The sequence below is a fragment of the Euleptes europaea genome, chromosome 3 (assembly GCF_029931775.1).
Source record: "Euleptes europaea isolate rEulEur1 chromosome 3, rEulEur1.hap1, whole genome shotgun sequence".
NCBI classification, from domain to species: Eukaryota; Metazoa; Chordata; class Lepidosauria; order Squamata; family Sphaerodactylidae; genus Euleptes; species Euleptes europaea.
The window spans coordinates 106,905,237-106,928,998 of NC_079314.1; the positions used below are offsets into that span (position 1 = coordinate 106,905,237).

At 40.0% G+C, this 23,762-nt stretch overlaps 1 protein-coding gene across 1 annotated transcript in view; it reads left to right on the top strand.

Moving 5' to 3' along the window:
• The window catches only part of CACNA1C (calcium voltage-gated channel subunit alpha1 C), a 575,193-nt gene extending 552,229 nt beyond the window's left edge, over positions 1-22,964 (top strand). The window contains 11 exon segments of the mRNA XM_056845863.1: positions 1,315-1,411; positions 2,364-2,466; positions 4,400-4,501; positions 4,721-4,848; positions 6,288-6,422; positions 8,371-8,723; positions 10,717-10,848; positions 12,463-12,572; positions 15,082-15,185; positions 19,970-20,293; positions 21,389-22,964. Coding sequence (XP_056701841.1) covers positions 1,315-1,411; positions 2,364-2,466; positions 4,400-4,501; positions 4,721-4,848; positions 6,288-6,422; positions 8,371-8,723; positions 10,717-10,848; positions 12,463-12,572; positions 15,082-15,185; positions 19,970-20,293; positions 21,389-21,685 — 1,885 coding nt within the window. The 3' untranslated portion in view covers positions 21,686-22,964.
• Positions 22,965-23,762: the final 798 nt, after the last annotated feature.

Here is a 23,762-nt window from a genome sequence, read left to right on the forward strand (position 1 = left end):
TTTCAGCCCCCTTTTTGGGTTGAAAAACCCGGCTTATACGCAAGTATATACGGTAATTCACCATTTTTGTGACATTTTTGAGGACATCGTCAAATTTTTTGAACAATTAATGTGATTTTTGCTGTTGTGTGCATGCTGATAATTTGTCTACCCTTGGCTCATACTTTGTAAGTTTGAGAGCAACACATGCAGCACTCAGGTCATCTGTTAACCTGTTTCTGGTGTCAGATTTGATATAATTCAAAGCTGAAAACAGCTGCTCACAAGCATAAGGTGATCCAAACAAAGTAAGGAAATCAATCCCAAGTGCTTTCATTGACTTAAAATTATTTGGCAGAGAATTCCACACTTTAAGGATTTCATTTTCAGAACTAACTGTGCTGACCTTTGGCATCCCTTCTATCTTCTCAAGTGTTTCACGCAGGTCATAGAATTTATTTTTCCAGATAGAGCTTTCTTGAAATTCTATTAGCTCCATTTCCAGATTTTCTAAATCTAACCAGTGTAGGCAGGAAAGATAAAGTTCTTCAAATTTGGCTTTATCTGGAGAAGTAAGAAAACACAGGGTTGTCTCCATCTTACGGGACTATAAAAATCTGTTACTAAAGTTCACCTTTGCAGCTGCTACAATGCTAGAAAATTCCTGATGGCTTGTAGGATTGTCTGCAAATGTTGTAGAATTTTCTAAATGCTTTTTTAGACGGGCGGGCCCCCAGACAAACTGAAGACAGGCGGGGGCCCTGACAAACAGCTGAGCTGCCCCGCGGCTCAGCTGAGGGGGGGGGCGTGGAAAGGTGCTCGGCCACAGCCTCCCCCGTCCAAACTGAAGATGGGCGGGCCCAGACAAACAGCTGAGCTGCTCTGCAGCTCAGCTGAGAGAGAGGGAGGGGCTTGCCCCGGGTGCAAGGAGAGGGAGGGCGCTAGCGCAGGCTTGGGGAGCATGGGCTTGGAGAGAAGGAGCACCAGCCTCAGCACCCTCACCACGGCAACACGGCACAGCCCTAGGCAGACGCGACGGGTCCGCACGTGCCCACAGAGAGGGCTCGGTGTGCTGGCTGCGCCACGCGTGACATATGTTCGCCAACAGGGTCCTAGCAGGACTGCACATTTGAGATGTTTTTGTTAGTGTCTGAGGTTATCAGAAACCAGCAGTTAGAGCTGACAGTAGCGACATGCAACCTGGAGATATAGTAATGGACTCAATCTAGTCCATATACAAACAAACTCATGAGGGATTTATTTTTAATTCAGACAATTTAATGCAGTGTATTTTAAACTCTATGTGACAGGTTACTTTTTCACTTTCTGCCATAGGGGACGCATCAAACATCTAGATGTGGTGACACTCCTGCGTCGGATACAGCCTCCACTGGGCTTTGGCAAGCTCTGCCCTCATCGAGTGGCTTGTAAAGTAAGGCAGGAATTCCCATAAGGCTACTCCTATGGAATTAAAAATCATTTGCAACTGGTGTTTAAGGGCTGAACTGCACTGATAGTGTTACCTTAACCGCAGTTTTTATCTCTTTAATGTTGATATCAATCTGGGCAGGAACAAATTCTGACTATTAAGATGGTGGTGGGAACCAATAAGACTGATTGTGCCGGTACCAATGGTGTTGGCACTGGTGATACAGACATTGCTGCATATACTGTCATATTGAAGTGGTCTGCTGCACTTTATAGCATTTTTTCATCAGGGGTTTTACTGGTGGCTGAGAATGGCCCCACTTTTTAGTCCTCTTTGAAGAGAGCTTCTCAGATGTAATCTTTTTTAAGTGCTGGGGAAGGGAGCTATTATCACTTGGGCACCAAAGAAAGGAGAAAGACAGAGTCAAATGGATTGGTGATGTGGTTTGAAGCTGTGCTTCCGAGGTGAGATTTTTGTGTTCAAATCATATCTCTAGAAGTTTCTAAATTGTTGGCTCTGCACCCATAAGTAGTGATATACTGAGACCACAAAGAAGTTAGCAGCTAACAGAATGCTTTGAAAGGTCAAAATCAGGCAAATTCGGTCACCATATTCTGTCATAGTGATTGCTGAAAGAGCAATCAGAGAAAAAGAATTATGAATGTCTTGGTTATATGTTATGATGTTTATGGCAGTGCATATGCATACTGCTAGAATGTTTACACGTATCCCACTGATAGTTGAGAATATCCTATATCATGCTATGCTTCAGTTTCCTCTGAAGCATTAGGAAATAGTCACTTCTAGAGGCAGTTTGCTAAATTCGATACTGTTGGTTCCCTGAAGAAATAGCTGAGAAATGAAGTTTTGGAACTGGTGGGAGAAAGAAGCACATTAATGAATATAATTAATCTGGCATCAGTACCATATTTTCTGTCTTTTCCTTCCTCTATAGCGCCTTGTCTCCATGAATATGCCTCTGAATAGTGATGGGACTGTCATGTTTAATGCCACCCTTTTTGCACTGGTCAGAACTGCGCTGAGGATTAAAACAGAAGGTAAAATAAAGGCCTGAAATAGTCAACACATTTTCTCATTGCGCATATGCGGCATGAGGACAGATGGAAGAAAATTAAGCTAAAATGGGATTCAGAATTCTTATTTTGCAAACTTTAATCCAGGTTCAGTATTAAAATGAAAGGTTTGCTTTTTCAGTCAGACTATATTTAAAACTTCTAAAGATCACCAGACTTGAGCATCAACCAGAATGCTTGCTCTGTCCTTTACATCTGAGCAAGCATCTAGTGATTAAGGATTTAAGGGAGAGTTACCATTTTAAACATTTTTTTTTATTTCAAACATTTTACAGTTTTTAATTGGCCATTTGTTTTCATTGCATTTTATTCACATTGAGCAATTGTGGGTTTGCAAGGTTGCAAATCTAAACTGATTTTTTAAATTGTTAATTATTTTAAAACACAAACTTTCAGCCATTGATATCCTGTACTCCACTGGAAAAAAGTCCTGAAGCAGTTCACAACACAATCATTAAAACGAGAAGCAACATAAAATGAAGATTGTACACTAAAACCATAGCATTATCTATTTCATAGAACCAGAACAGTAAATTGTTGTATTGGTTTGTTTGTTTGTTTAAATTCTTTTTACCTTACTTTCTCAATCCTGAGATGTTTGAGGCTTCCTAAACTGTCAACAATATTTTAAAGTAACAATACTACAAGAGACAAAGCAGCTGCATAAAAATAGAAAATAAGAGAAATATAAAATTATGTGTGTGTGTGTGTTAAGTGCCGTCAAGTCGCTTCCGACTCATTATACAACATAGCAAAAAAGAAGCAGCAGATAAAAACCACGGAAGCAGCCCAAAATATATGAAATAGCTATCTTAAAAGCAAAAAATAATAGTAATAATTTTCCAGTGCCCAGAGAATACAACTCCTATCCCAGTCTAAAACCTGTCATTCCTTATTCTGAAGGATTAAAGACTGGCAATTTATGTTCTGGATATATTTAGATTCAAGCATAGGGCCACTGTGCCTGTCTATTTGTGAGACTTGTCAACAGATGTTCCCTTCAAAGTGGAGTCCCCTCAGAGAAGGTTCTCATCCGTCTGCGGTCTACAGGAGCACTGATGATCCTCAGGTCTTCTCTCAATGCTATGGTCTATCGTTTACTGTCTCTAGAACCTCTGCCTCCAACACTCTCTTCCTTCTGCTGACTGTCCCTTTACTGTTGTCATTTTATAATTTTATACGGAGCCACTGCTGGCAAGATTCCCTAGAAGGATTGTCTGCTGACAGTAAAATCTAACAATAAAACGAGGAGAAATCATGGAGCAAAACCCCCCCCCCCAATGTATCTTTTCCAACAAAATACGCAGGGAGAAAAGAAAGAAAAAATCCCCCCAACATATCTTTATCAACAAAATTTATCAACAAAATACACAGGAGGAAAAGAAAGATGTCCTTTGATAACTAAATCTCAGCACGCTTAGTGCCAGGCGGTCGGGAAGGGATTCCAAAGCTGAGGTGCCAGAAGAGAGACGGCCCAAAGAAGACCTCTGAAAATTTAAGCATGCCAAAGGCCTTAGTGACTGGCAAGTTTCATGGGAGCAGGTATCCCTTGAATTACACCAGTGCACTGTGAAGTGCTTTTCTTGGGGCAGCTTAGTATGTATTGTATATATTTTTCTGCTTTCTCTTTATCCGCATGAAGAAGGTGTTCAAACCACTTCAGTTCTTTTGCCTCAGCCTCTCCCATAGTGCCTTGTTGATCCTGAAGATATGCATTTCTTCATTTATCTTTCTTGTCCAGTCTTCACTTTTCTGATAGGACCAAAGCTCTTTCTGATAATCCTATCTTTCTTGTAATTTCCTGTTTTGAATAGTACATTATTGAGCCTACTTCTGCATTGTATAAGAACTGGTTTATTCCACTGATTACTACTCTGAATATCATTTCCTCTGGCAGGTAACTTGGAGCAAGCCAATGAAGAGCTGCGTGCTATCATTAAGAAAATCTGGAAGCGTACCAGTATGAAGCTGCTGGATCAGGTTGTCCCCCCAGCAGGTGGTGAGTGCATCTGTTTTTCAACTTTCTCATTAATCCCACTGACAATCTGTAATTTGCTCTGTGATCTCCCAGAAAGATGAGAAACTAGCTTACATTTATGTAAAGATACCTAGTTGACTGGCTAAACACTACGACTATTAAATAGCTGTTCATCAGCTGAACATGATAATAGTTTTCAGTTTCTTGTTTGCTTTCCCCCCAAAAAATGTCCCTATCTAGATGATGAGGTAACCGTTGGAAAGTTCTATGCCACATTCCTAATCCAAGAATATTTCCGGAAATTCAAGAAACGCAAAGAACAGGGCCTTGTTGGTAAACCTTCACAGCGAAATGCACTTTCCCTCCAGGTAAGAAATGGGCACTCAGAATAAAGGCCTCATACATGAAAACAGAAAATGCACCTTTTACAGAATGGTTAACACTGTAACTCTGAACCACCCCATTCACTTGCACCTTCTGTTGGCCTTTCAAAGATGTATACCAGGGATTCTCATTCTGTGAGCAGGGCCAAAAGGTTATAAAAGGAGTTGCCAAAAGCAGGTACAAGCTCCCTTCTGACAACTCACAGAATCTAAACAGAACACCATTCTCTCTCTCTCTCTCTCTCACACACACACACACACACACACACAAACACACGTACACACGTACACACAGAGAGCAGTTGCAATAGAGCTATGTCAGCAACCCTTTTGTATACTTTTTCTTGTTTGTGCTGGGCTTCAGAAGGGGAAATGCTCAATTTTTCACAGGTTTTTTGAGTTTTCTGAAGCCTTAACGTATTGCTGTCATTTTATTCCCCCTCCAAGATTTAGATTATGTTATGTGGTCAAGTCTTTGCTTTGGTTAGGAAAAAAGAAACAGTTTTTTAATTACTAAGAAGTGACCATTAGGATAATATTTGAGATCATAAACTAGGCTCACTGGTTAAAGAGGATCCTTCAAACCTAAGCACACTTTTACTAGGAAGTAAGTTCCACTGATATCAAAAGAACTTCTAAGTAATGCATTTTGGATCAAATTCAAGTTAATGAGGTAGTGAAAGCAGCATCCTGAATGTTGAGAGAGACTATTCTGTTATCATTAACGTCTCTTGAGTTTCATTATATTATAAAGGTAAATGATGCAATTTTAAAAGTATTTAGGCAGCTTGTGGCTGACACGTATTTAGTGAGTCTCTGTTCTATGCTTATGTTTCCCTTAAACAGCTCAGAAGAAAAGATTACATACCTTTAGTGTACAGTAGCGGTTACAGTAAATAAGAATTTCATACTATGCCCAAGCAACCAAAGTCCAGCTCACCCAAATGAGTCCACAACAGGCCTGGAATATTTGAGCAGAAATATGTTGCTACTTAACGCTTTGAAAAATCCAGAAAAGATTACATAAACTTAAGTCTCACTGTAAGCAATGGGCCCGGAGTGTCTTTCTCTGGAATGCTAGACAGTGTTGAGGACTTGAGCTTTTTAGGATGCAAAATACCCTCAAGGACCATTTCAGAAGTTAATTTATAATTATTTAAAATATTTTATCTTGCTTTTCTCTCTATTTCAGTTTTTGGGGGGTTAATTAGTTAATTAGGAAATAGGTAGAAATTGGTAGAAATATCATTCAGAAGCAAAATTTTCAGTTGATAACCAAATGGCCAAGAAATCTTCACTTCAGTACTAAACCATCCAGTCTCATTGGAAGCAAGTGAATTCAAAGCATAGATCTGTGAAATATTTTTAAAGTGTCCTTTTTGTTTCTCTTACCTGCCTATGTATTGAACTGCATTATATTCCAGGCTGGTCTGCGTACATTACATGACATTGGGCCAGAGATCCGACGGGCTATCTCTGGAGATTTAACTGCTGAAGAAGAGTTAGACAAGGCCATGAAAGAAGCTGTTTCTGCTGCCTCTGAGGATGATATCTTCAGAGTAAGTGCTTCTTCTGTTACCTCTATTAACCTATGGGATGAGAATATCACAGTCGATCACACTGAATCACAAAAAGTTATTTATTAATGTTGAATTATAGAAAACCACATTCTAATCCAACACACTTAATCTTCGTCACAATATATAATAGTAAACTTAGTGGCTTATTTCAATAATGAAAGCAGCAATGCCAGGCCATCATTGGACAACATTGGCTTTGTACATATTCAGGGGATTTACCAGGTATGCAGGGGGGGAAATCATAAATTAACCCCAATAAAGAGAGAGAAAATATATTGATAGTGACTGAATATGTTCTAGGAGGCACAGAATATTGAGAGCAGTTAAAAGTCAGTTAAAGGGAAAGGGAATGGAGAGAGAATTAGTCTACTCAAACTTTTGCAAGGTTATAAAATTCTAGTGAAAGGAACTTCCAATCAGTTCCTCGATCCTATTACTCACAGGTCCTCAACTTGTTATACTAATTTTGGAATTTTAAATTTGTACAAATCAGCAGTAGTTTGAAAGAGAATGATAGACAAATTGAATTGTATCTAAGATTTGAACTGCCTGGATATTCAGTGCAGAAAGAAGAGAGAAAAATAATCTTAATAACTAAACTTACAGTTTCATCAAATAAACACACTGCTTTATCTGACAAAAATGATTTCCCTTGGTACTGGATTAAATAGTTCACATTGTACACTTTGTTATGGCATAAAGAACCAAACTTTCTTAGTAGACATTTTCTGGTTAAGAATTCTCTAACATGGAGAAATGTATGTGGGATACTCATCCCTAAATGCCTTGTTTTTCTCAATTTCATCTCACTACATGTATTTTTGCCTCTTTTTTAATACTGAAATATAAACAAAGATTTATCAGCAACAGAAGACTCATGGATAAGTAATTAAAACAAAGATCTCTGTTCTTCCTGGTGAGTCCATGAACCTTCCCATTACAAGTCGTACTAATGCAGCACAGAGAAATACAGGAAGGTCCACTTTCACTGCATGTAATTAGGTGCATTGTCTTCAACATCATAAGAGATCTGGACTAATCTAAAATTATTTTAAGAATCTTCCTGCCATTAACAATTAGACCAGGAAATGTATATGGGTGAATTCCATTTCAGTTATGTTAATGCATCTTTTTTGCTTTCTGAAGCAGCACTGTTACCTCTGCATCTATCCTCAGGAAACATTTGGCAAGCTTTCTCATGTGGGGAAGGGTAAAGTTTGAAGGTGTTCTTAAATACCTTAGGACACCTGATAGGTGACTTCTATCCATTGAGATCCAGTGTCTCATATCACCTGATCTAGAGGCAGGGAAATAGGTAATGAAGAGGTATTCTTAGTGGTTGGGGGTCATGGTTCTACATATTGAACAGATTTAACTCTAGTTCCAATGTCTTTACAAAATTAAACAGGACCCTGTCCAATATTGCTTGGAAAAGAAAAGAAAATCTGCCCAAGGATCCTTCTGAGTAGCCTACTCTGGCCTAAATATCTTCCTCTTCTCCATGACTTTTTCCATGAGATGCACCTGGAGGATTTACAGAGAAATACATCTATCTTGTCAGCCCAACTAGGATCTGCATAGAAAGAAATGGATAAGATCTTTTCTGGATTACACCTTTTGGACTAGGCTTAGTGGGGTTCTGGGTTCTCTAATGAAATTCTGGATCTCCATGGACAGTTTTCTCTCCTTCATACTTTTGTTATAGCTTTTTGTCTTCTTTCTGATAAACGTTCCTATGTATTAGTTAATTAAACTAAGAAGAAGCAATGTAAAGGTTGATTATGCAGATTTCCACATTTGTAGCCTAAATATAAGGCAGCTGCTGCAAACAGCCAATCATATTTCACTTCAAACAATACTACATTCTTGTGCAAGAAACAATCAAATTTGAAGTGGACTAAGAATGTGTTTTTTATTTTACTCACAGAGAGCTGGTGGGTTGTTTAGAAATCATGTCAGCTACTACCAGAGTGATGGAAGAAGTTCATTCCCTCAAACATTCACCACTCAGCGCCCTTTGCACATCAACAAATCTAGCAACAACCAAGGAGACACGGAATCCCCCTCCCATGAAAAGCTTGTGGATTCCACCTTCACTCCAAGCAGCTACTCCTCGTCGGGCTCCAATGCTAACATCAACAATGCCAACAACACTGCCTTGAGCCGCTTCCCCAGCCCACCAAGGTACCCCAGCACTGTCAGCACTGTAGAAGGCCACAGCACCCCTCTGTCGCCCTCTGCACGGATCCGGGAACCCCCATGGAAGCTTGGTTGCAGAAGGTAAAAGTCATTGGTGGCAGTAGAAGTCCTAATATTTATCATTAATACAGCATCGATATTTTACTTCTACATCTATACCCCATTTTTCTCCCCAAGCGGGATCCAATGCAGTTTACAACATCATTTCTCGCATCTCAATTTTATCATTATAACAACTTTGTGAGATAGGTTAGGTAGAGAGAGAGAGACTGGCCCAAGATCACCCAGTAAGGTTCCATGGGAAAGTGGAGATATGAACTTGCATGTCCCAGATCCTAGTCCAACATTTTAACCACTACATTAGGATCTTTACAGAACAAATACAAAAAACCCTCTTAGAAATCTAATCCACCATGCACATACATGGTGGTGGAAAGTGCTGTCAAGTCACAGCTGACTTATGGCGACCTTGTAGGGTTTTCAAGGCAATAGATGAACAGAGGTGGTTTGCCATTGCCTGCTTCTGCATAGCAACCCTCGGCTTCCTTGGTGGTTTCCCATCCATCCAAGTACTAACCAGAGCTGACTCTGCTTAGCTTCTGAGGTGTGATGAGATCGGGTTAGCCTAGGCTATCCAGGTCAGGGCTATGTGCCCAGTACATTTGCCAAAAAGGTTTTCTCATGATACTAATATAGGAGGCTGTTGGCCCAATGCTATGCATGTTTCCTCAAAAATGTCCACTGTGTATAGACCCTCTATAATCTCGATGCTTCTTTTTCACATTGACCTATGTAATGGATGGGAATGAAGTTGTTCCTTTGGGCAAACTATGTTTATTGATATGTTTTACTTTCCTTCTTTGGGTATATTTGGTGAGTTACATAGGAGTTTACATCCATGCGGCTGAGAATTAAATTGGCCTATAGCAGTCAGATTTGTTTGAGCATAAACTATATGCAGTCTCTTAAGAGTCAATAAACACGGGCCACTCAAACAGGGTTTTTTATTGTTATGCCAAAATTCACATCTGCTTTGTTTGTATCTCCTTTCCTAGTCATCTGTAATTCTGATACTATCTTCTTTTCCTTCCCATGCTTCCTTGTGAACTAGGACACATTACTATGAAGCACTGGGGCGGTAGGTGCTTCCTGCTGTATTGTACTTAAGATATGTTAATATCAAATTGTTAAATCAAACCACTCTTTTTCAGTGCTAAGAGCCCTGTTAAAAGGGGACAGTAATTTCAGTTTATCAGACAGAGTAATGAAGGATTTGCACTAATGCACAGTATATACTTAAAAGCATATATTAGTTACTCAAGAGTATGTTTCAGTTACCTTTTAACTCAGGAGTCCAACCTTTTCAAGCTTTCAGGCACCTTTGGAATTCTGGCACAGAGTAGTGGGTGTAACCACAAAAATGGCTGCCACAGGAGCTGGAGCCAACCACAAAAATGTCAGGGAGTAAGGTTATGCATAACTCTAAGAGACCAAATGTAAACTGATCTACTCAGAATCCTACTCAGGTCTATTCAATGGGGCTTATTTCCAGGAAAGGGTTCTAAGGGTTGCCCTGTAAGTAATTTTTCAACATTTCAAATAGAAGGTCTGTTTGACAGGATGCCTTTTTACATGAAAGTGTTTTTAAAAATATTTTCTTGCATACACGCAGTAACATAGTGAAGATCCTTGTGCTGTGGTGGCAGCTATAGAGGTTATCGGTGTTGTATACTGCAGCTGTGGTTAAATAGTTGTCATTTAAGAGTGCCTTTAAGAACAAATGTCTATGTTTCTGAAACAAACTTTTCCCAAGCATGGGTTACGTGAAGCTCAAAGTGCTTCCTTTGCCTCAATCCCCAAATGCCCATATTAGCTCCAGCATTACACAATGAAGGGCTATATACAAGAACTGCAGTACACCTTTCCATCAGTTTAAACACTGCATAATCTTTTTCCAGAGGTCCACTATGACACAAAGCAAAGCATTATGTAGCATAATTATACTGCATCCATTATAGCTTCTCTAAATATTCCTCATCACTTCTAAATTGTGATTTTTTCTTTTGCTCATTAGGTCCTGTTCTAGAGACAGCCAGGTGGCTATTGTTTGTGAGGAGGAGGCTTCTCAGGAAGAAGAAACATATGATGAGCAACTGAATGAAGAAGTCGAATACTGCAGTGAGCCAAGCCTGATGTCTACTGAAATGTGAGCATTTCACTGCTGAAGCAAAGCAGTGTTGAGATGTTCTTGCTTCTCGTAGCTCCCAGAAATTCAAAGTCAAGGAATGAGACTATGATTACATTAGCGACTCTTCCACCCAGACCAAACCTGCACAATTTGTGACTATCAAAGCCAAACACAACCCTCTTAACTGTGTATGCGTAGCTCATCAGGGCATCAATAAAGCCTGGGAAGACCCAGGTTAGAATCTACACTCTGCCTTAGTGTGTAGGGAGACCTTGGGCCAGTCCTGAACCCTCAGCCTAACCTATCTCATAAGGTTTTTGTGAGGATAAAATGAAGAAGAGGGGAACCGTGTAAATCACTCTGGGTCCCCACTGAAGAGAAACGTAGGGTATAAATTAAGTAAATAAATAAATAGCTTGCCAGTACATCAGTAAACTTACTACTTGGGCTGTCTGCCTGGGACTGAAATCAGGGCAATTGTCAAGAACTTTGACAGGCACAATACATGGTTTTGGGTTGTTCATGGCTTGATGGATCATAAGTTGTACAAGTGTAACTCACATTGATGTGTGACTTCACTGTTCACCCGACAAGCTGAATTCACTTGCATCCTCCTGGTGGTGTCCAGACTTCTGAGAGGTGTTGAGTCATGCAAGGACTCTCTAAAATAGTGTCAGCAAGACACATCACAGGCCACATTATCCCCCTGCTGTTACTCCTACACAAAGGATGGAGTAGTTGCAATGCAGACACAGGGTAAATGATAGGTTGGTAGTGGCCACATAGAGTTATAAATAAGCAAAGAATACTGTAACTATAATGAGAAGGCAAATGTGCTTCAATCCAAGCGTATGTGTACCCCAATATTCCATCAGACCATCCTGTTATGAGATGAAATATAGGTTGCTGTCTGGAAAACAGAGGGGGCAAAACCTGCATCTCACTACGAATACTGGGATCACCATGTGTAGGGGGCAGGTTTACTTTGTTTTATATGGCTGTCATTCACTAATATGTTGAAACAAGTAAAATGTTGCATGTAGGGACAATATTGTTGTAGAAGCAAAACTTGCCCTCTACTTATAGACTAAGAGACAAACTACAAGTTTGGGGAACAGGGTTTCCAGTGTTTTCCCACCCTTTAAATAGAATGCAAAAAGGGGCCCAATTTGGATCAGGGCTGTAGCCTTAGGAAAGGGGGGATTCAACCCACACATACATGCTATTTTCTCGACCTGAAACAGCTCTGTGCATTTCCTGTTTGCCCTGTTGGAGAAACATACAGATATGGATATGGATACCCGGATGTTTGCTCCAACAGAGCTTCTTGTACACTATTTTCAGGTGGAAAAACAGTGCAGTGGGGGAAGGCTTTAACCCCTTCTCTAACACTGCAGTCCCTTTCTGAATCAGGCCCACAAAATCAGTTATTTAAAGAAAAATGGTAGGAACTCCATTCACAGAACTCTCAAGGTCATGTCTTTCTCAGATGAGTAGCTTGGTAACAGAAGGCCTTTCGAGGGGGAGTGGGGAGCAATGTCCTCCTTCTTCCTCCAAACAGGAATCAGGTTGTAAGACAGGGTTCACTAACATATACCTTTTTGTTTTAAAAAGAGTCTTTTTCCATTACAGGCTCTCATACCAAGATGATGAACACAGACAGCTAACTCTTCCTGAAAACAGCAAAAGGGAAGATACCAGACACTCTCCAAAGAGGGGGTTCCTGCGTTCCTCATCACTAAGTAATATTCCTAGTGTGTTATGCAATATGTATCTTGGCATATTTCATTAAGTGTTGCAAGCCTGACTTTTTGTAGTGTACCTTCTTCCTTTTTAAAAAAAGATGAAAGTGAGTCTGTACTCAGGAGTTTATATTTGTACTTATTTTTATTATGGTTTTATCTCTGTGTGATGGTGAATACTGTGGGTCTGTCAATCTGACAGGATTATATTAAAAATACTCTGCATCTGTTGAGATGATTAGCCTTGCTACTGATTTAAAATCTTTAGTCAATGAAGGATTGGCCTAATTTTCAGATGCAAATGTCTAGACTGTACCAATTCAGACTACAGGTGGGGACACACATGATTAAAACTTCCTCTAAAAAATATCCCTGCATGTAGAAAACTAGCATGTCAGAGAGGCTAGAAAGGGCAATTTTGCAGGGCAATTTTGGAAATAGACAAACACTTTATCTCCTATTATATGAAATGGTACAGTCCAGACAGTTCTGCAAAAACTACAGTATACACCTGTCCCTGCAGTAAGATTATCTGATCTGACATCTATCTCTGAACATTTAAATTCATTTTAAGTGCAGAAGTACATGTTGCCTCAGCAAACATATAATCCTAAAATTGCATTTGTGAGGGTAATGTGGCTGGGGGGCATTTGTAAAGGACAATTGTCAGGGGAGATGTTTAAACCTTCTTGCACCTGTTGGTTCTTCCATGTAAATGTCTTACCCCAGACAACCTTCCTTCCCGTAGAAATGAACGGTGCCCCATCATTGTAGGCCTTCTGCTACAATGCAAAAATTGTTTATTCCAGAGGGAATTAGATGTATACTTCTAGCAGGGACTTTTCTGTGAGGCTTGCTGCTAATTTGCTGATGTTGGTGATGTGTCTGTCTTTTCTGCATTGGTATACTTTTTATTTTATTATGATTTTAATTTTTTATTGTTTTATCAGATTGTAGGCTACCCCTGAGTATCCTTTTTTCAAAAGGTGGGATGCAATATTTAAGTAAATGTAGTTTACATTTCTCTGTGCTAAGATGTAATAAGTATGATCTATGAAAGGGTTGAGGGAAAAGGGTATATAGAAAAAAAATAACCTATGAACAATATTTGTCCTTTAATAAACAAACTGCAAGTATCACAAAACAATAATAATCATAACATGTAAAATACTCCTACTGTCTTCATCAGTGGTCCAATAAATGAAAAGCCACAATACAAATCACTGTCAAAAAGTATGCAAAAACCAAACACAGAGAACTTAGAGCTTCAGTTAAGTCCTTTATACAATACCCACAGAACTAATATATCAGAAATGCAGATAAATAGTCAATGTCCCGTTGGACCAGTGTGACAGACAGTGTGTGTGGTGGTGAGAGTGTCAACCTAGGGTCTGGAAGACTCAGTTTCAAAACCCCATTCTGTCTTGGAAGCTCTGATAGACTTTGGGCCAGTCACACACTCTCAGCCTAACCTACTTGACAGGGTTGTTGTGAGGATAAAATGGGGGAGAATGCTATAAGCTGCTTTGGGTCCCTATTGTGGAGAAAGATGGGGTATAAATGAGTAAGTAAATAAATGTCCAGCTAATACTCATTTTCAGACTAATTTTAAATATCCTTAAAATTCAAATAAGGCGGAAATGTAATTTAAAGATACCATTCCTGCTACTATACTGTTTTAGATTGTAATGGCCTACGGCTAATAAACTTGACTTGACTTGGCATAAGATACTAATAAATACAAAAAAATCTAGTAATTCAAGGTAAAAGGTTTACTAACCATAGAATACAGTGTCATCCTAAACCGAGTTAGACCTGTTTAAGCTCACTGACATCAATGGATTTAGAAGGATGTAACTCTGTTTAGGATTGTAATGATAATTAATCAATCCGCTAGATAGTTCAGTGAAGGCATTTACAGATAATTGATTGATATTTGTAGTGTTTTGCATGTTATAATTGTTTTGTGACCCTTGCTGTTTATTAAAAGACACATTTTGTTTTTGTCGTGTAAGGACAGGCTAAAACATTGTGGAATTCCCTGCCCCAGAATGTGGTAATGGCTGCCAACTTGAAAGGCTTTAAGAGGGGAGTGGACATGTTCATGGAGGATAGGGCTATCCATGGCTACTAGTCAAAATGAATACTAGTCATGATGCATACCTATTCTCTCTAGTATCAGAGGAGCGTGCCTATTATATTAGGTGCTGTGGACCACAGGCAGGATGCTGTCACAGTTATCTTGTTTGTGGGCTTCCTAGAGGCACCTGGTTGGCCATTGTATGCTGGACTTGATGGGCCTTGGTTTGATCCAGCATGGCTTTTCTTATGTTCTAACATACATGTTGGCCAGGTAGATGAATTGAGCTGTTATCTGTCAGTTCTTCCTTGCAAATGCATTGTTCTCATTATTAGCAGTATTAGACAAACCAGGGCTGGAGATTACATGTGTACCTTTTAACCTGTGTTATAGTTTTACCTTCACACTTCTGTGCAATTGGCTTTTCAGATCGAAGAGCATCTTTTCACCTGGAATGTCTAAAAAGACAGAAAAATCCAAGTGCAGTAGGCCCACAAAAGACAGTACTACCTTTGCATCTGGTACATCAACAGGTAAGACTTCTTCTCTACTGAGCATCTAGCTGTGGGATTGCATTTTTCTTGAACAGTCAACTAGAGAGCCTGTAGAATGCTTCTAAACCCAGCTCTGGTTCTAGATAGGCATGGCAGCCATGGTCAGGAATTCTAGTTTATCAGTTACATCTGACATCCTACCCAACCCTTTCCTGGAGATATCATTATCATGCATACCATTGTAATCTTGTGCTTGAAGTACTCTATTGCACTCTGTTTAGTATTAAATTTGAAGTTGGTTTGGAAACTGCAGCTGGTGTACAGTCTGGCCATACATTTACTAACGGGATGGGTACCAGGAGCATGCCAGCTTGTATTCTCCTACATAAAACTGCTCCTATCTTTGCTCTGCTGAACTGGTTGTTAATTAGCTCCCAAGTTCAAATCAGACTATTGGTTATTACCTTTGATGTATTATATAGTGTCTGCACCCATATGAACTCCCGCATCTGTTGAGTTCTTTTTGGGGGGTCATGCTTCGTGTTTCATCTTTCTGACAGGTGCATTTCAATTACTGTATCTAGCAGAGCCTTATCAATTGTTGGACCATATCTCTAGAATTCCCTCCTGTGTCTTTCTCTTCTGACATTAATGAAGCAAGTAAAGATGTTTAATTTTGTCAAGCATTTGTCATGAGTTAGAGAACTGATTTTGAAGATTTTTAAATCATTTGCTGCAGTTAAAAATGAAACTTTAAAAAAATATACTATGTTTGTATTTTCATTACATTGAATAACATGATTTTCTAAAAAGTTCAAACAATTTTAATCTTAATGGCTCAAGAAAATAAGCATGCAATAGTGATGTTCGGCTGGTTTCAACTTATAGACAATCTGAGTGATCCTCATTTTTAGTCTGATTTGAACCCGCCTCTCTTGGTATATCCCCCGAAGACCTTTACAGTCATCATATAACAACCTACTGGTGGTCCCTGGCCCTAAGAGTGTGTGGCTGACCTCAACGAGAGCCAGGGCCTTTTCAGCCCTGGTGCCGGCCTGGTGGAATGCTCTGTCTGGTAACACCAGGGCCTTGCGGGACCTTAAAGAGTTCCACCAGGCCTACAGTTGAGGGCAGCCGCAGGTATCATCTTTTGCTGGCCTCCCTACTCCCCCCCCCCCACATTTGTATGTTATTTTTGTTAATGGGGGAGGCAACCTGCCGCTTGTTAATTGGGGTTTTATTGTTTTAGAATCATCATTAATTTTGCTGTTAATTCTTTGATATATTTTAAGTGACGTTACCTGCCCTGAGCCTGGCCTTGGCCAGGGAGGGCAGGTTATAAATCGAAAAAATAAATAAATAAACCCACACATCTATTTTTTATGATCATATTCTGTTATTCTTATTCATGTTGCAGTGCATTTTATTAATGCCAGGTGACTAAGTAATTTCATTAAGCCTTGTGGAATAAGCTTTATACAGCAAGTTTCAACAAGCCTTTGAGGAGGGTAGTTCATATGTTTTAGCTAAAGTGTTGGATGGCTTGGGAATAGTGGAAGGCTCAAAGGCAATGTTCCCAAAATTGTAGATAAGGATTCACATGGCCATGGTAGTTTGGAAAGCTGTTCAGCTGTCAGAAATAGATTCTGGAGATAAGGCAACCCAGGGATAAAAGCAGATTTAGTCAACCACTTGAATGGGCAGTTGGGTTCCAAATAATAAGAAAACTCCATTAGTAGATTTAACGCAGAAGTGATTTTGAAGTTCTGATTCAAAGGAAGAGTGGTAATATAACAATCCTGAAATAGAACACATGTTCAAGGCAATATATATGATCACTGTCCACTTGCTAGAGTCCTTATCAAAAATAAATCTAGCACAAAGACTAGTGATATTGGTGAATTGGTGCAGGGAGCTTTTAAGGGTGACTGACAGTGCAATCTTAAGAACACTTTCCTGATAGTAAGTACCACTGAGTAGACTTGCTTAGGGTTGCTCTCTAATATTTCTCTCTGGAGGGAACCTCCATATACAGAGACAGCAAACCTCTGAATACCAGCACTAGGAGGTAGCATCAGGTGAAAGCCTTGGGCTCTATGCCGTTTGTCTGCCTCCGGGCAATTCGTTGGCCACTGAGTGAAACAAGATGCTAGGATGACCACTGGTTTGAGTGTTTTTTGTATGTTCACATAATGGTAGGTAAATGTGCAGCTAATGACATTTTAACAGTCATCATAGAGATTGCATTGGTCATTTATATACTACACATATGGAATTACACTTTATTTAATTATTAACTTCATTTATACCCCACCTTTCTCCCCAAATAGAGATGTGAAAGGGTTTCTTGTTTTGGTTTTTCCAAGGTTTTCCCCCTAATTTTTCCAATGGAAAATTTGGGGGTGCACTGAAACAAAACTCCTATGAAATATTTTCTCTTTTAGAATGAATAAAAAGCTTCTTAAGGCAAAATTTTTCATATACAATGTCTGCAGAATGAACAAATCTGACAACTTTCTCAATTTTTCCAATAGAAAAATTAGGGAATTTAGGGGAGCACTTTTACATTGCAGAGATACACAACATTTTCAATATATTTTTTTTAAAAATGTAAATAATTTGGCAACAATTAATATGCTTTTCAGCACATTAAGTACATATAAATGTACAATTTGCTTAATGAAGGGAAGTATGCAGTAGGGTTCCACAAAGATTAGTACTGGGGCTGGTGCTATTGAATTTGTTCATAAATGATCTGGAACTGAGGGTAAGCAGTGTAGTGGCCAAGTTTGCAGAGGGTTCAGAATTATCCAGGTGGGTGAATACCAAGGCTGCCTGGGAAGAACTCCAAGATAATCTCACTAAATTGGGTGAGTGGGCAACAATGTAGCAAATGAAGTTCAACGTGGGTAAGTGTAAAGGTGATGTCCATTGTAACAAAAAATCCTAACTTTAAATATATGCTGATGGGGTCTGAACTAGCTGATTGAAAGAGATCTTGGGTTTGTAATAGAGAGCTCGTTGACCCAGTATGTGTCAGCAATGAAAAAGGCAAACTCCATGCAAGGAATTATAAGGAAGGGATTGAAAATAAAACTGCCAATATTGTAATACTCTTGTATACAGCTATGGGGAAGCCTCATTTGGAATAATGTGTGCAGTTACAGATGCTGTATCTCATAAAGGATTGAGAGTTTGCAGCACATTTCCTGATAAAGACAACTGAAAAGCTTTCTCAGAGCCAAACTAGATGTGACAGCATCCATGGATCCAATCTGTAGATGCTGCCACCTCTTCAAAGGGAATTAAAAATGGTTGCAGGGTGGGTGTGCACAGCTGTTTCGACACTTGAAAAGACATGGGGGGAACAAGAGTGCCTCAGCCTGCCTCTGCTGGCAATGCAGGATTTGTGCAGCCATTCCTGAGCTGCATGGACTCCTTGAAGGAGAGTGCGGTGAGGGGCTCTGTTTGAAACATGTCTTAACCTCCAGGGGAACTGAAAGAGATATTTCCCTGTTTTGTGGGCAGGTGGCTAAGGAGGTCACATTTGCATGGAGACTTATCCCAGTGTCATGTAGTGACTGCCCTACAGTAGACCCAACCAGTTGTTGGACACTGCTGTGCTGGCCGCTTGGCACATACATCAACTGCTGGTGTGCCTTGGGAAAGGGCTTCCACCTTGAAGCGGGAGGCATGCACTGTGAGAGCTAAGCTCCCACCCTGGGTCTTGGCCATTACTCTAATGCCACCTCTTTGGGTGTGCAGGGCACTCCTGAATCTGGGCCCCAGCAAAACATCCTGAAGCTGCTCCACTGAGGAGTCAAAGGCTTCTTCAGAGTAATGCTGTTTAAGATCTTGCCCTAGGACTTGGCCACTTCTCTGTCACCAGTCACCAAGACCTGCCAAGCTCTCCTGCATTTGGGCCCTGGCAAAACTTCCTGACGTTCCTCCATTGAGGAATCAAAGTCTTTTTCAGAGTATGCTCAAAGCCATTACCATAAGCAAGGTGCAAATGTTGCTGCTTGTTAAAATGGTTTCCCCCCCTTTTAAAAACACAACTGTATTGGAGAAAGAAGAGGCCAGCAGAAAGAGGCAAAAGGCAAAGATAAAAGCTGGCCTGTGTGTGTGTCTTAAGTGCTGTCAAGTCATTTCCGACTCATGGCGACCCTATGAATCAATGTCCTCCAAAGTGTCCTAGGAGCACCATAAAGCAGAACCACTCAATTATTCCTGAAGTTCTTGCTAAGGCAAAAAATGAATTGCTGAAGGAGGGGTGTGCCTCCCACCAGCGTTCATAGGAAGCTGTGTTTTGTCCCTGCTTCATGTCCCAATGAGAAAAATTACACATGAAGCTGCCTCCTACTGAATCAGACCCTTGGTCCATCAAAGTCAGTATTGTCTGCTCTGACCAGCAGCAGCTCTCCAGGGTCTCAGGCAGAGGTCTTTCACATCACCTACTTGCCTAGTTCCTTTAACTGGAGATACTGGGGATTGAACCTGAGACCTTCTGCATGCCAAGCAGATGCTCTACCACTGAGCAACAGCCCCTCCCCAATCAAAAAGCGACATTGCTATGAATGCTTGGCTACCACAAGCCAGATATCCCTGTGGTAATCATCCAGCCAAGGACATCTGCCTGGTCTTAGTGAGAAAAAAGTGTTTTTAAAATAGGGCAGCAGAATATTAAAGCAATGCTCTCCAAGTCACTGCACCTAGGCTCCATACATTTGAATTTATTTCAAGACACCTTATATAATTTCTCTTCCATATTATGACTGAACCAGTAGTCACTGTCATTTTCCATCTTCCACTTCTCTCTCTAGGCACTAGCAGTCGCAGGTATGAGTCCTCTTCTTCAAAGACGCCATTCGCCGATAAGAGCCACTCGATCATGTGCCACACCCTTCACTACACCGTGTACAGAGAGTTGGCCAGAGCAGCCCATTAAAACCTTACAGCTGGATGGAAACGAATCCAATGAGAAACTCAATAGTAGTTTCCCATCAATACAGTGCAGCTCCTTATATTCTGATGGCACTAGCTCTGGCAGTACTCGAAAAGCGAGGCCAGTCTCCCTCACAGTTCCCAGCCAGACTAGAGAGTGTGGGAGGCAATTTCACGGCAGTGCTAACAGCCTTGTAGAAGCGGTGAGTTTTTATGTATATATTTATTTACAATATTTGCATTTCGCCTTTCTATCCATCTGGGGCCCTCAAGGTGGTAAACAGTAAAAAGGCAACTTAAAAACAGTGCATATGTAAAAACAACAATTAAAACAAGAAGGATCACTAAAGGAAAGCTAGATGAAACAAAAAAGGCTTACACCCATTGGCAGAACGAAATGATAGAGGGAGGGAGACAAATCTCCCTGGGGAGATAATGCCACAGTTTTGTTGTTATATTGGCAATAGTTGTAATGATGATGGCAGTAATAACAAATATGGTAATTCCAGTACAAAGATGGGGTTGAAAAAATGCATGAATAAATTTTTAAAAGTAATATGGGCACCTTCAAGTATTCAAAGTGTTTCACATGCATTATCTCATGGTACTCCATGCAACAACCCTGTAAGATAGGTATAATTATCCACGTTGCAGATAAGCCTGCTAGAGTGGCTAGCCTAAGTCCAACTAGTGCATTTATGACATAGGCAAGAGTTAAACTGGGGACTTTCTGTATTGTAGCATAGTTCACCATGCTACAACTGCTCTACTGTACACCTGAGTAACTGCCCATGATTCCTTAATCTTGCTGCTATTGTAATCCTCTCCCTTCCCAAACCAGGGTTGCTTAATCAGAAGATTCCCTAAAGCAATAGCTGTATTAGCTAGCAGCTATAGCGGTAACTACAATATGCAGCCAAGTGGTTTAATATTGTTAGTGCTATTCAGCAAACTACATTGTACATACTGAAGCTAGGAGACTGCCAGGAGATATGTTAGAACATGTTAATGACACTGAGGGAGAAGTAGCTGCTCCATAGGCATTATAACGCAGATGGGAAGTAAAAGGAGCATAAGATTCCTCTTACCAATGTGAGTATCCCAATATGGTTTTTTTGTTTGTTAAGGAGGTGTGTGTGTGAAAAATTATGATAATTATACTGTTAAGCACACCAAAACACACACATTGTTACTGTCAAAAGTCTTCACTGATCTTGTTTTGGTCCTGGCTATAATAGGTGATGCTAATACCCATTTCCACCTTTTTCCCCTGTGTCTGATCTCCTGTCTCATTAAAGGTCTTGATTTCTGAAGGACTGGTGCAGTTTGCTCAAGATCCAAAGTTCATTGAGGTCACGACCCAAGAGTTAGCGGATGCCTGTGACTTGACGATAGAAGAGATGGAGAATGCTGCAGACAATATTCTCAATGGTAACAGCAAGCCAAGCCCAAATGGCAACCTCTTGCCTTTTGTTAACTGCAGGGACTCAGGGCAGGACTGTATGGGAGAGGAAGAAGCAGCAGCCCAGAACCCAGATTGTAAAAAAAGTCAAGAGGAGTCTAAGGACAGCAGGATTTATATCAGCAGCCTGTAGTTGCCAAGGCTGAAAGTAATGCTGGTTTTTTAATTTGTTTCAATGTTCCTAATGGGTTTGTTTCAGAAGTGCCTCACTGTTCTCGTGACCTGGAGTAACCAGAACAGCGTTCTTCATTCGTTTCTGTTGGGACGAGTCGCAGAGTTGGGTGGTGTAAAAGAGCTTTTCAAGAGTGAATATACAACCCCAGCATGTGTCCATGAAGGAGAAGGAGGAGAGTGAGCTCCCTCCTCCTTTCAGTCCCTGCACAAGGAACAACGGCTGCTTCCTGAATATGAAGGAAAACCTCAGCTTCCTGTGGATGGCCCTAGTCAAAAGGACACTGCATCAAACGGGTGTCTCTCAACTTTGCTTGTACAAAAAAAATCATTTTGCACATATTCTGTATGAGCCTCGTCTCCATAAAGCCAAGGCCCTTCTGATCTGCAAGTGGAATAGTAGACTTCTGCTGTGGATCCCTGCACTTTGCTGAGGAGAAGGAAACAGAAGCTGTAAGGGTACAGGAGATGCAGGTGGCAATATTGCAGATGCTTGTTGATAGAAATGCAGAGACTCCCAGGCAGTTTTCTCTGCCAACCAATCAGAGCTCAGGCAGTTTTCTCTGCCAACCAATCAGAGCTCAGGCAGTATGCTGTGCCAACTGCTCAAAGAGCAGGAAGCCAGCTCTGCAAAATCGGAGTTCAGGCAACCCGCCCATTTCGAAGAGAGGTGGTGATGGGCTTATGTAGATCTCTCCTTGTTTTTGCTGTTTGATATTTTATTGAAAGCATGTTCCAATTTTTATTTTTGAATACTTTATTTTATTGTATTTTATTTTTTGAGGGAGAGGGGTAAAGGGAGTGTTTACAAAAGTTTTGTAATCACCTACCTTTTATTTTAATTTTTCACCTTTGCAAATGTTTAAAATTGGTTTGATTACGTTGTACTATTTAAAATTTTGTTTTTCTCCATTGAAATTTGGTAGAAGCTAATAACGATGTTAGAAGAGTTTTGCCAACCATTATGTACACCACAATTTGTAATTTTATTTGAAATTATGGGAAACTCCTTTTTTGTTGTTGTTTTATAATTTAAAGATAGTAGGCAATGCACTTGATATAGTCTTGCACATATGAATGATCGATTTGGATTCTTTTTAATGCTAGGTTATTTACGGGTGAGTGAGTGAGTGAGCAGGGCTGAGTGAGAGAGCGAATGCACGCCTGAAAGTGTGTAAATGCATACAGTTCTTCACTTCCTGGTTATAACTGCAGGAGAACTGTATCTGGGGTCATTTGAGTGCAAAAAACAAAACAAAAAAACACTGTCTCTGCTTCTGAAAGGGGAATCAGTAACTCTTTGCATTTTCTGTTCCACAAGATATGCAAAAACAATGCAATAATATTAATTTTGAATACAATTTGTGAATTGTGTTGGCATTAAAATTGTATAGAAAAAATTAGGGGATTAAACATACAAAAAAGTGAGAAGGAGCTACGTTTCGATATATTATGTGTGATGTTTTATTGCATTGATAATGTTTCTGTTGAAGAAACCGTAATACTTGAATTCAGGTCAGTTTCAGTATTTTTGAACTATTTTTTTAAAATGAATTGCAATTGTGCCAAGCAAATATAATGAATTAAGTTTGTTTAAGGGAAAAATAACAATTCTTGTATATTTTGCTGCATGTAAAGTAAATCATTTCGTATTTGGAGTGTGCCAAGCTTTACCTTTGAACTTTTAAGTGCTTTTCTACGTGTGGTTGGGGAAAATGGGATTCTAAATTTTTTCATTTTTTTTTTAATTTGTACAATGAACAAAGTGTACCTAGTGTTAAGTAACTATTCTGTAACCCACTGACAGGTTGAACGTTAACTGATTTTGCATATCTTGTGTTCACTTTCCTTTTTCTGCACTCCCCTTAATGTGCACGATAATGAATTGAGTTGGGAAGAGCATCTTGCTTTCTGAAGCTGGGAATTTTTATCCAGATTTCACTTTTTTGCAGTTTCTCTCAATAATTCTCCTCACTAAAGGGTGGCAAAGTCCACATGCCAGGATAGGTAGATCTGTTTCTATAAACTGAGCTGGCATC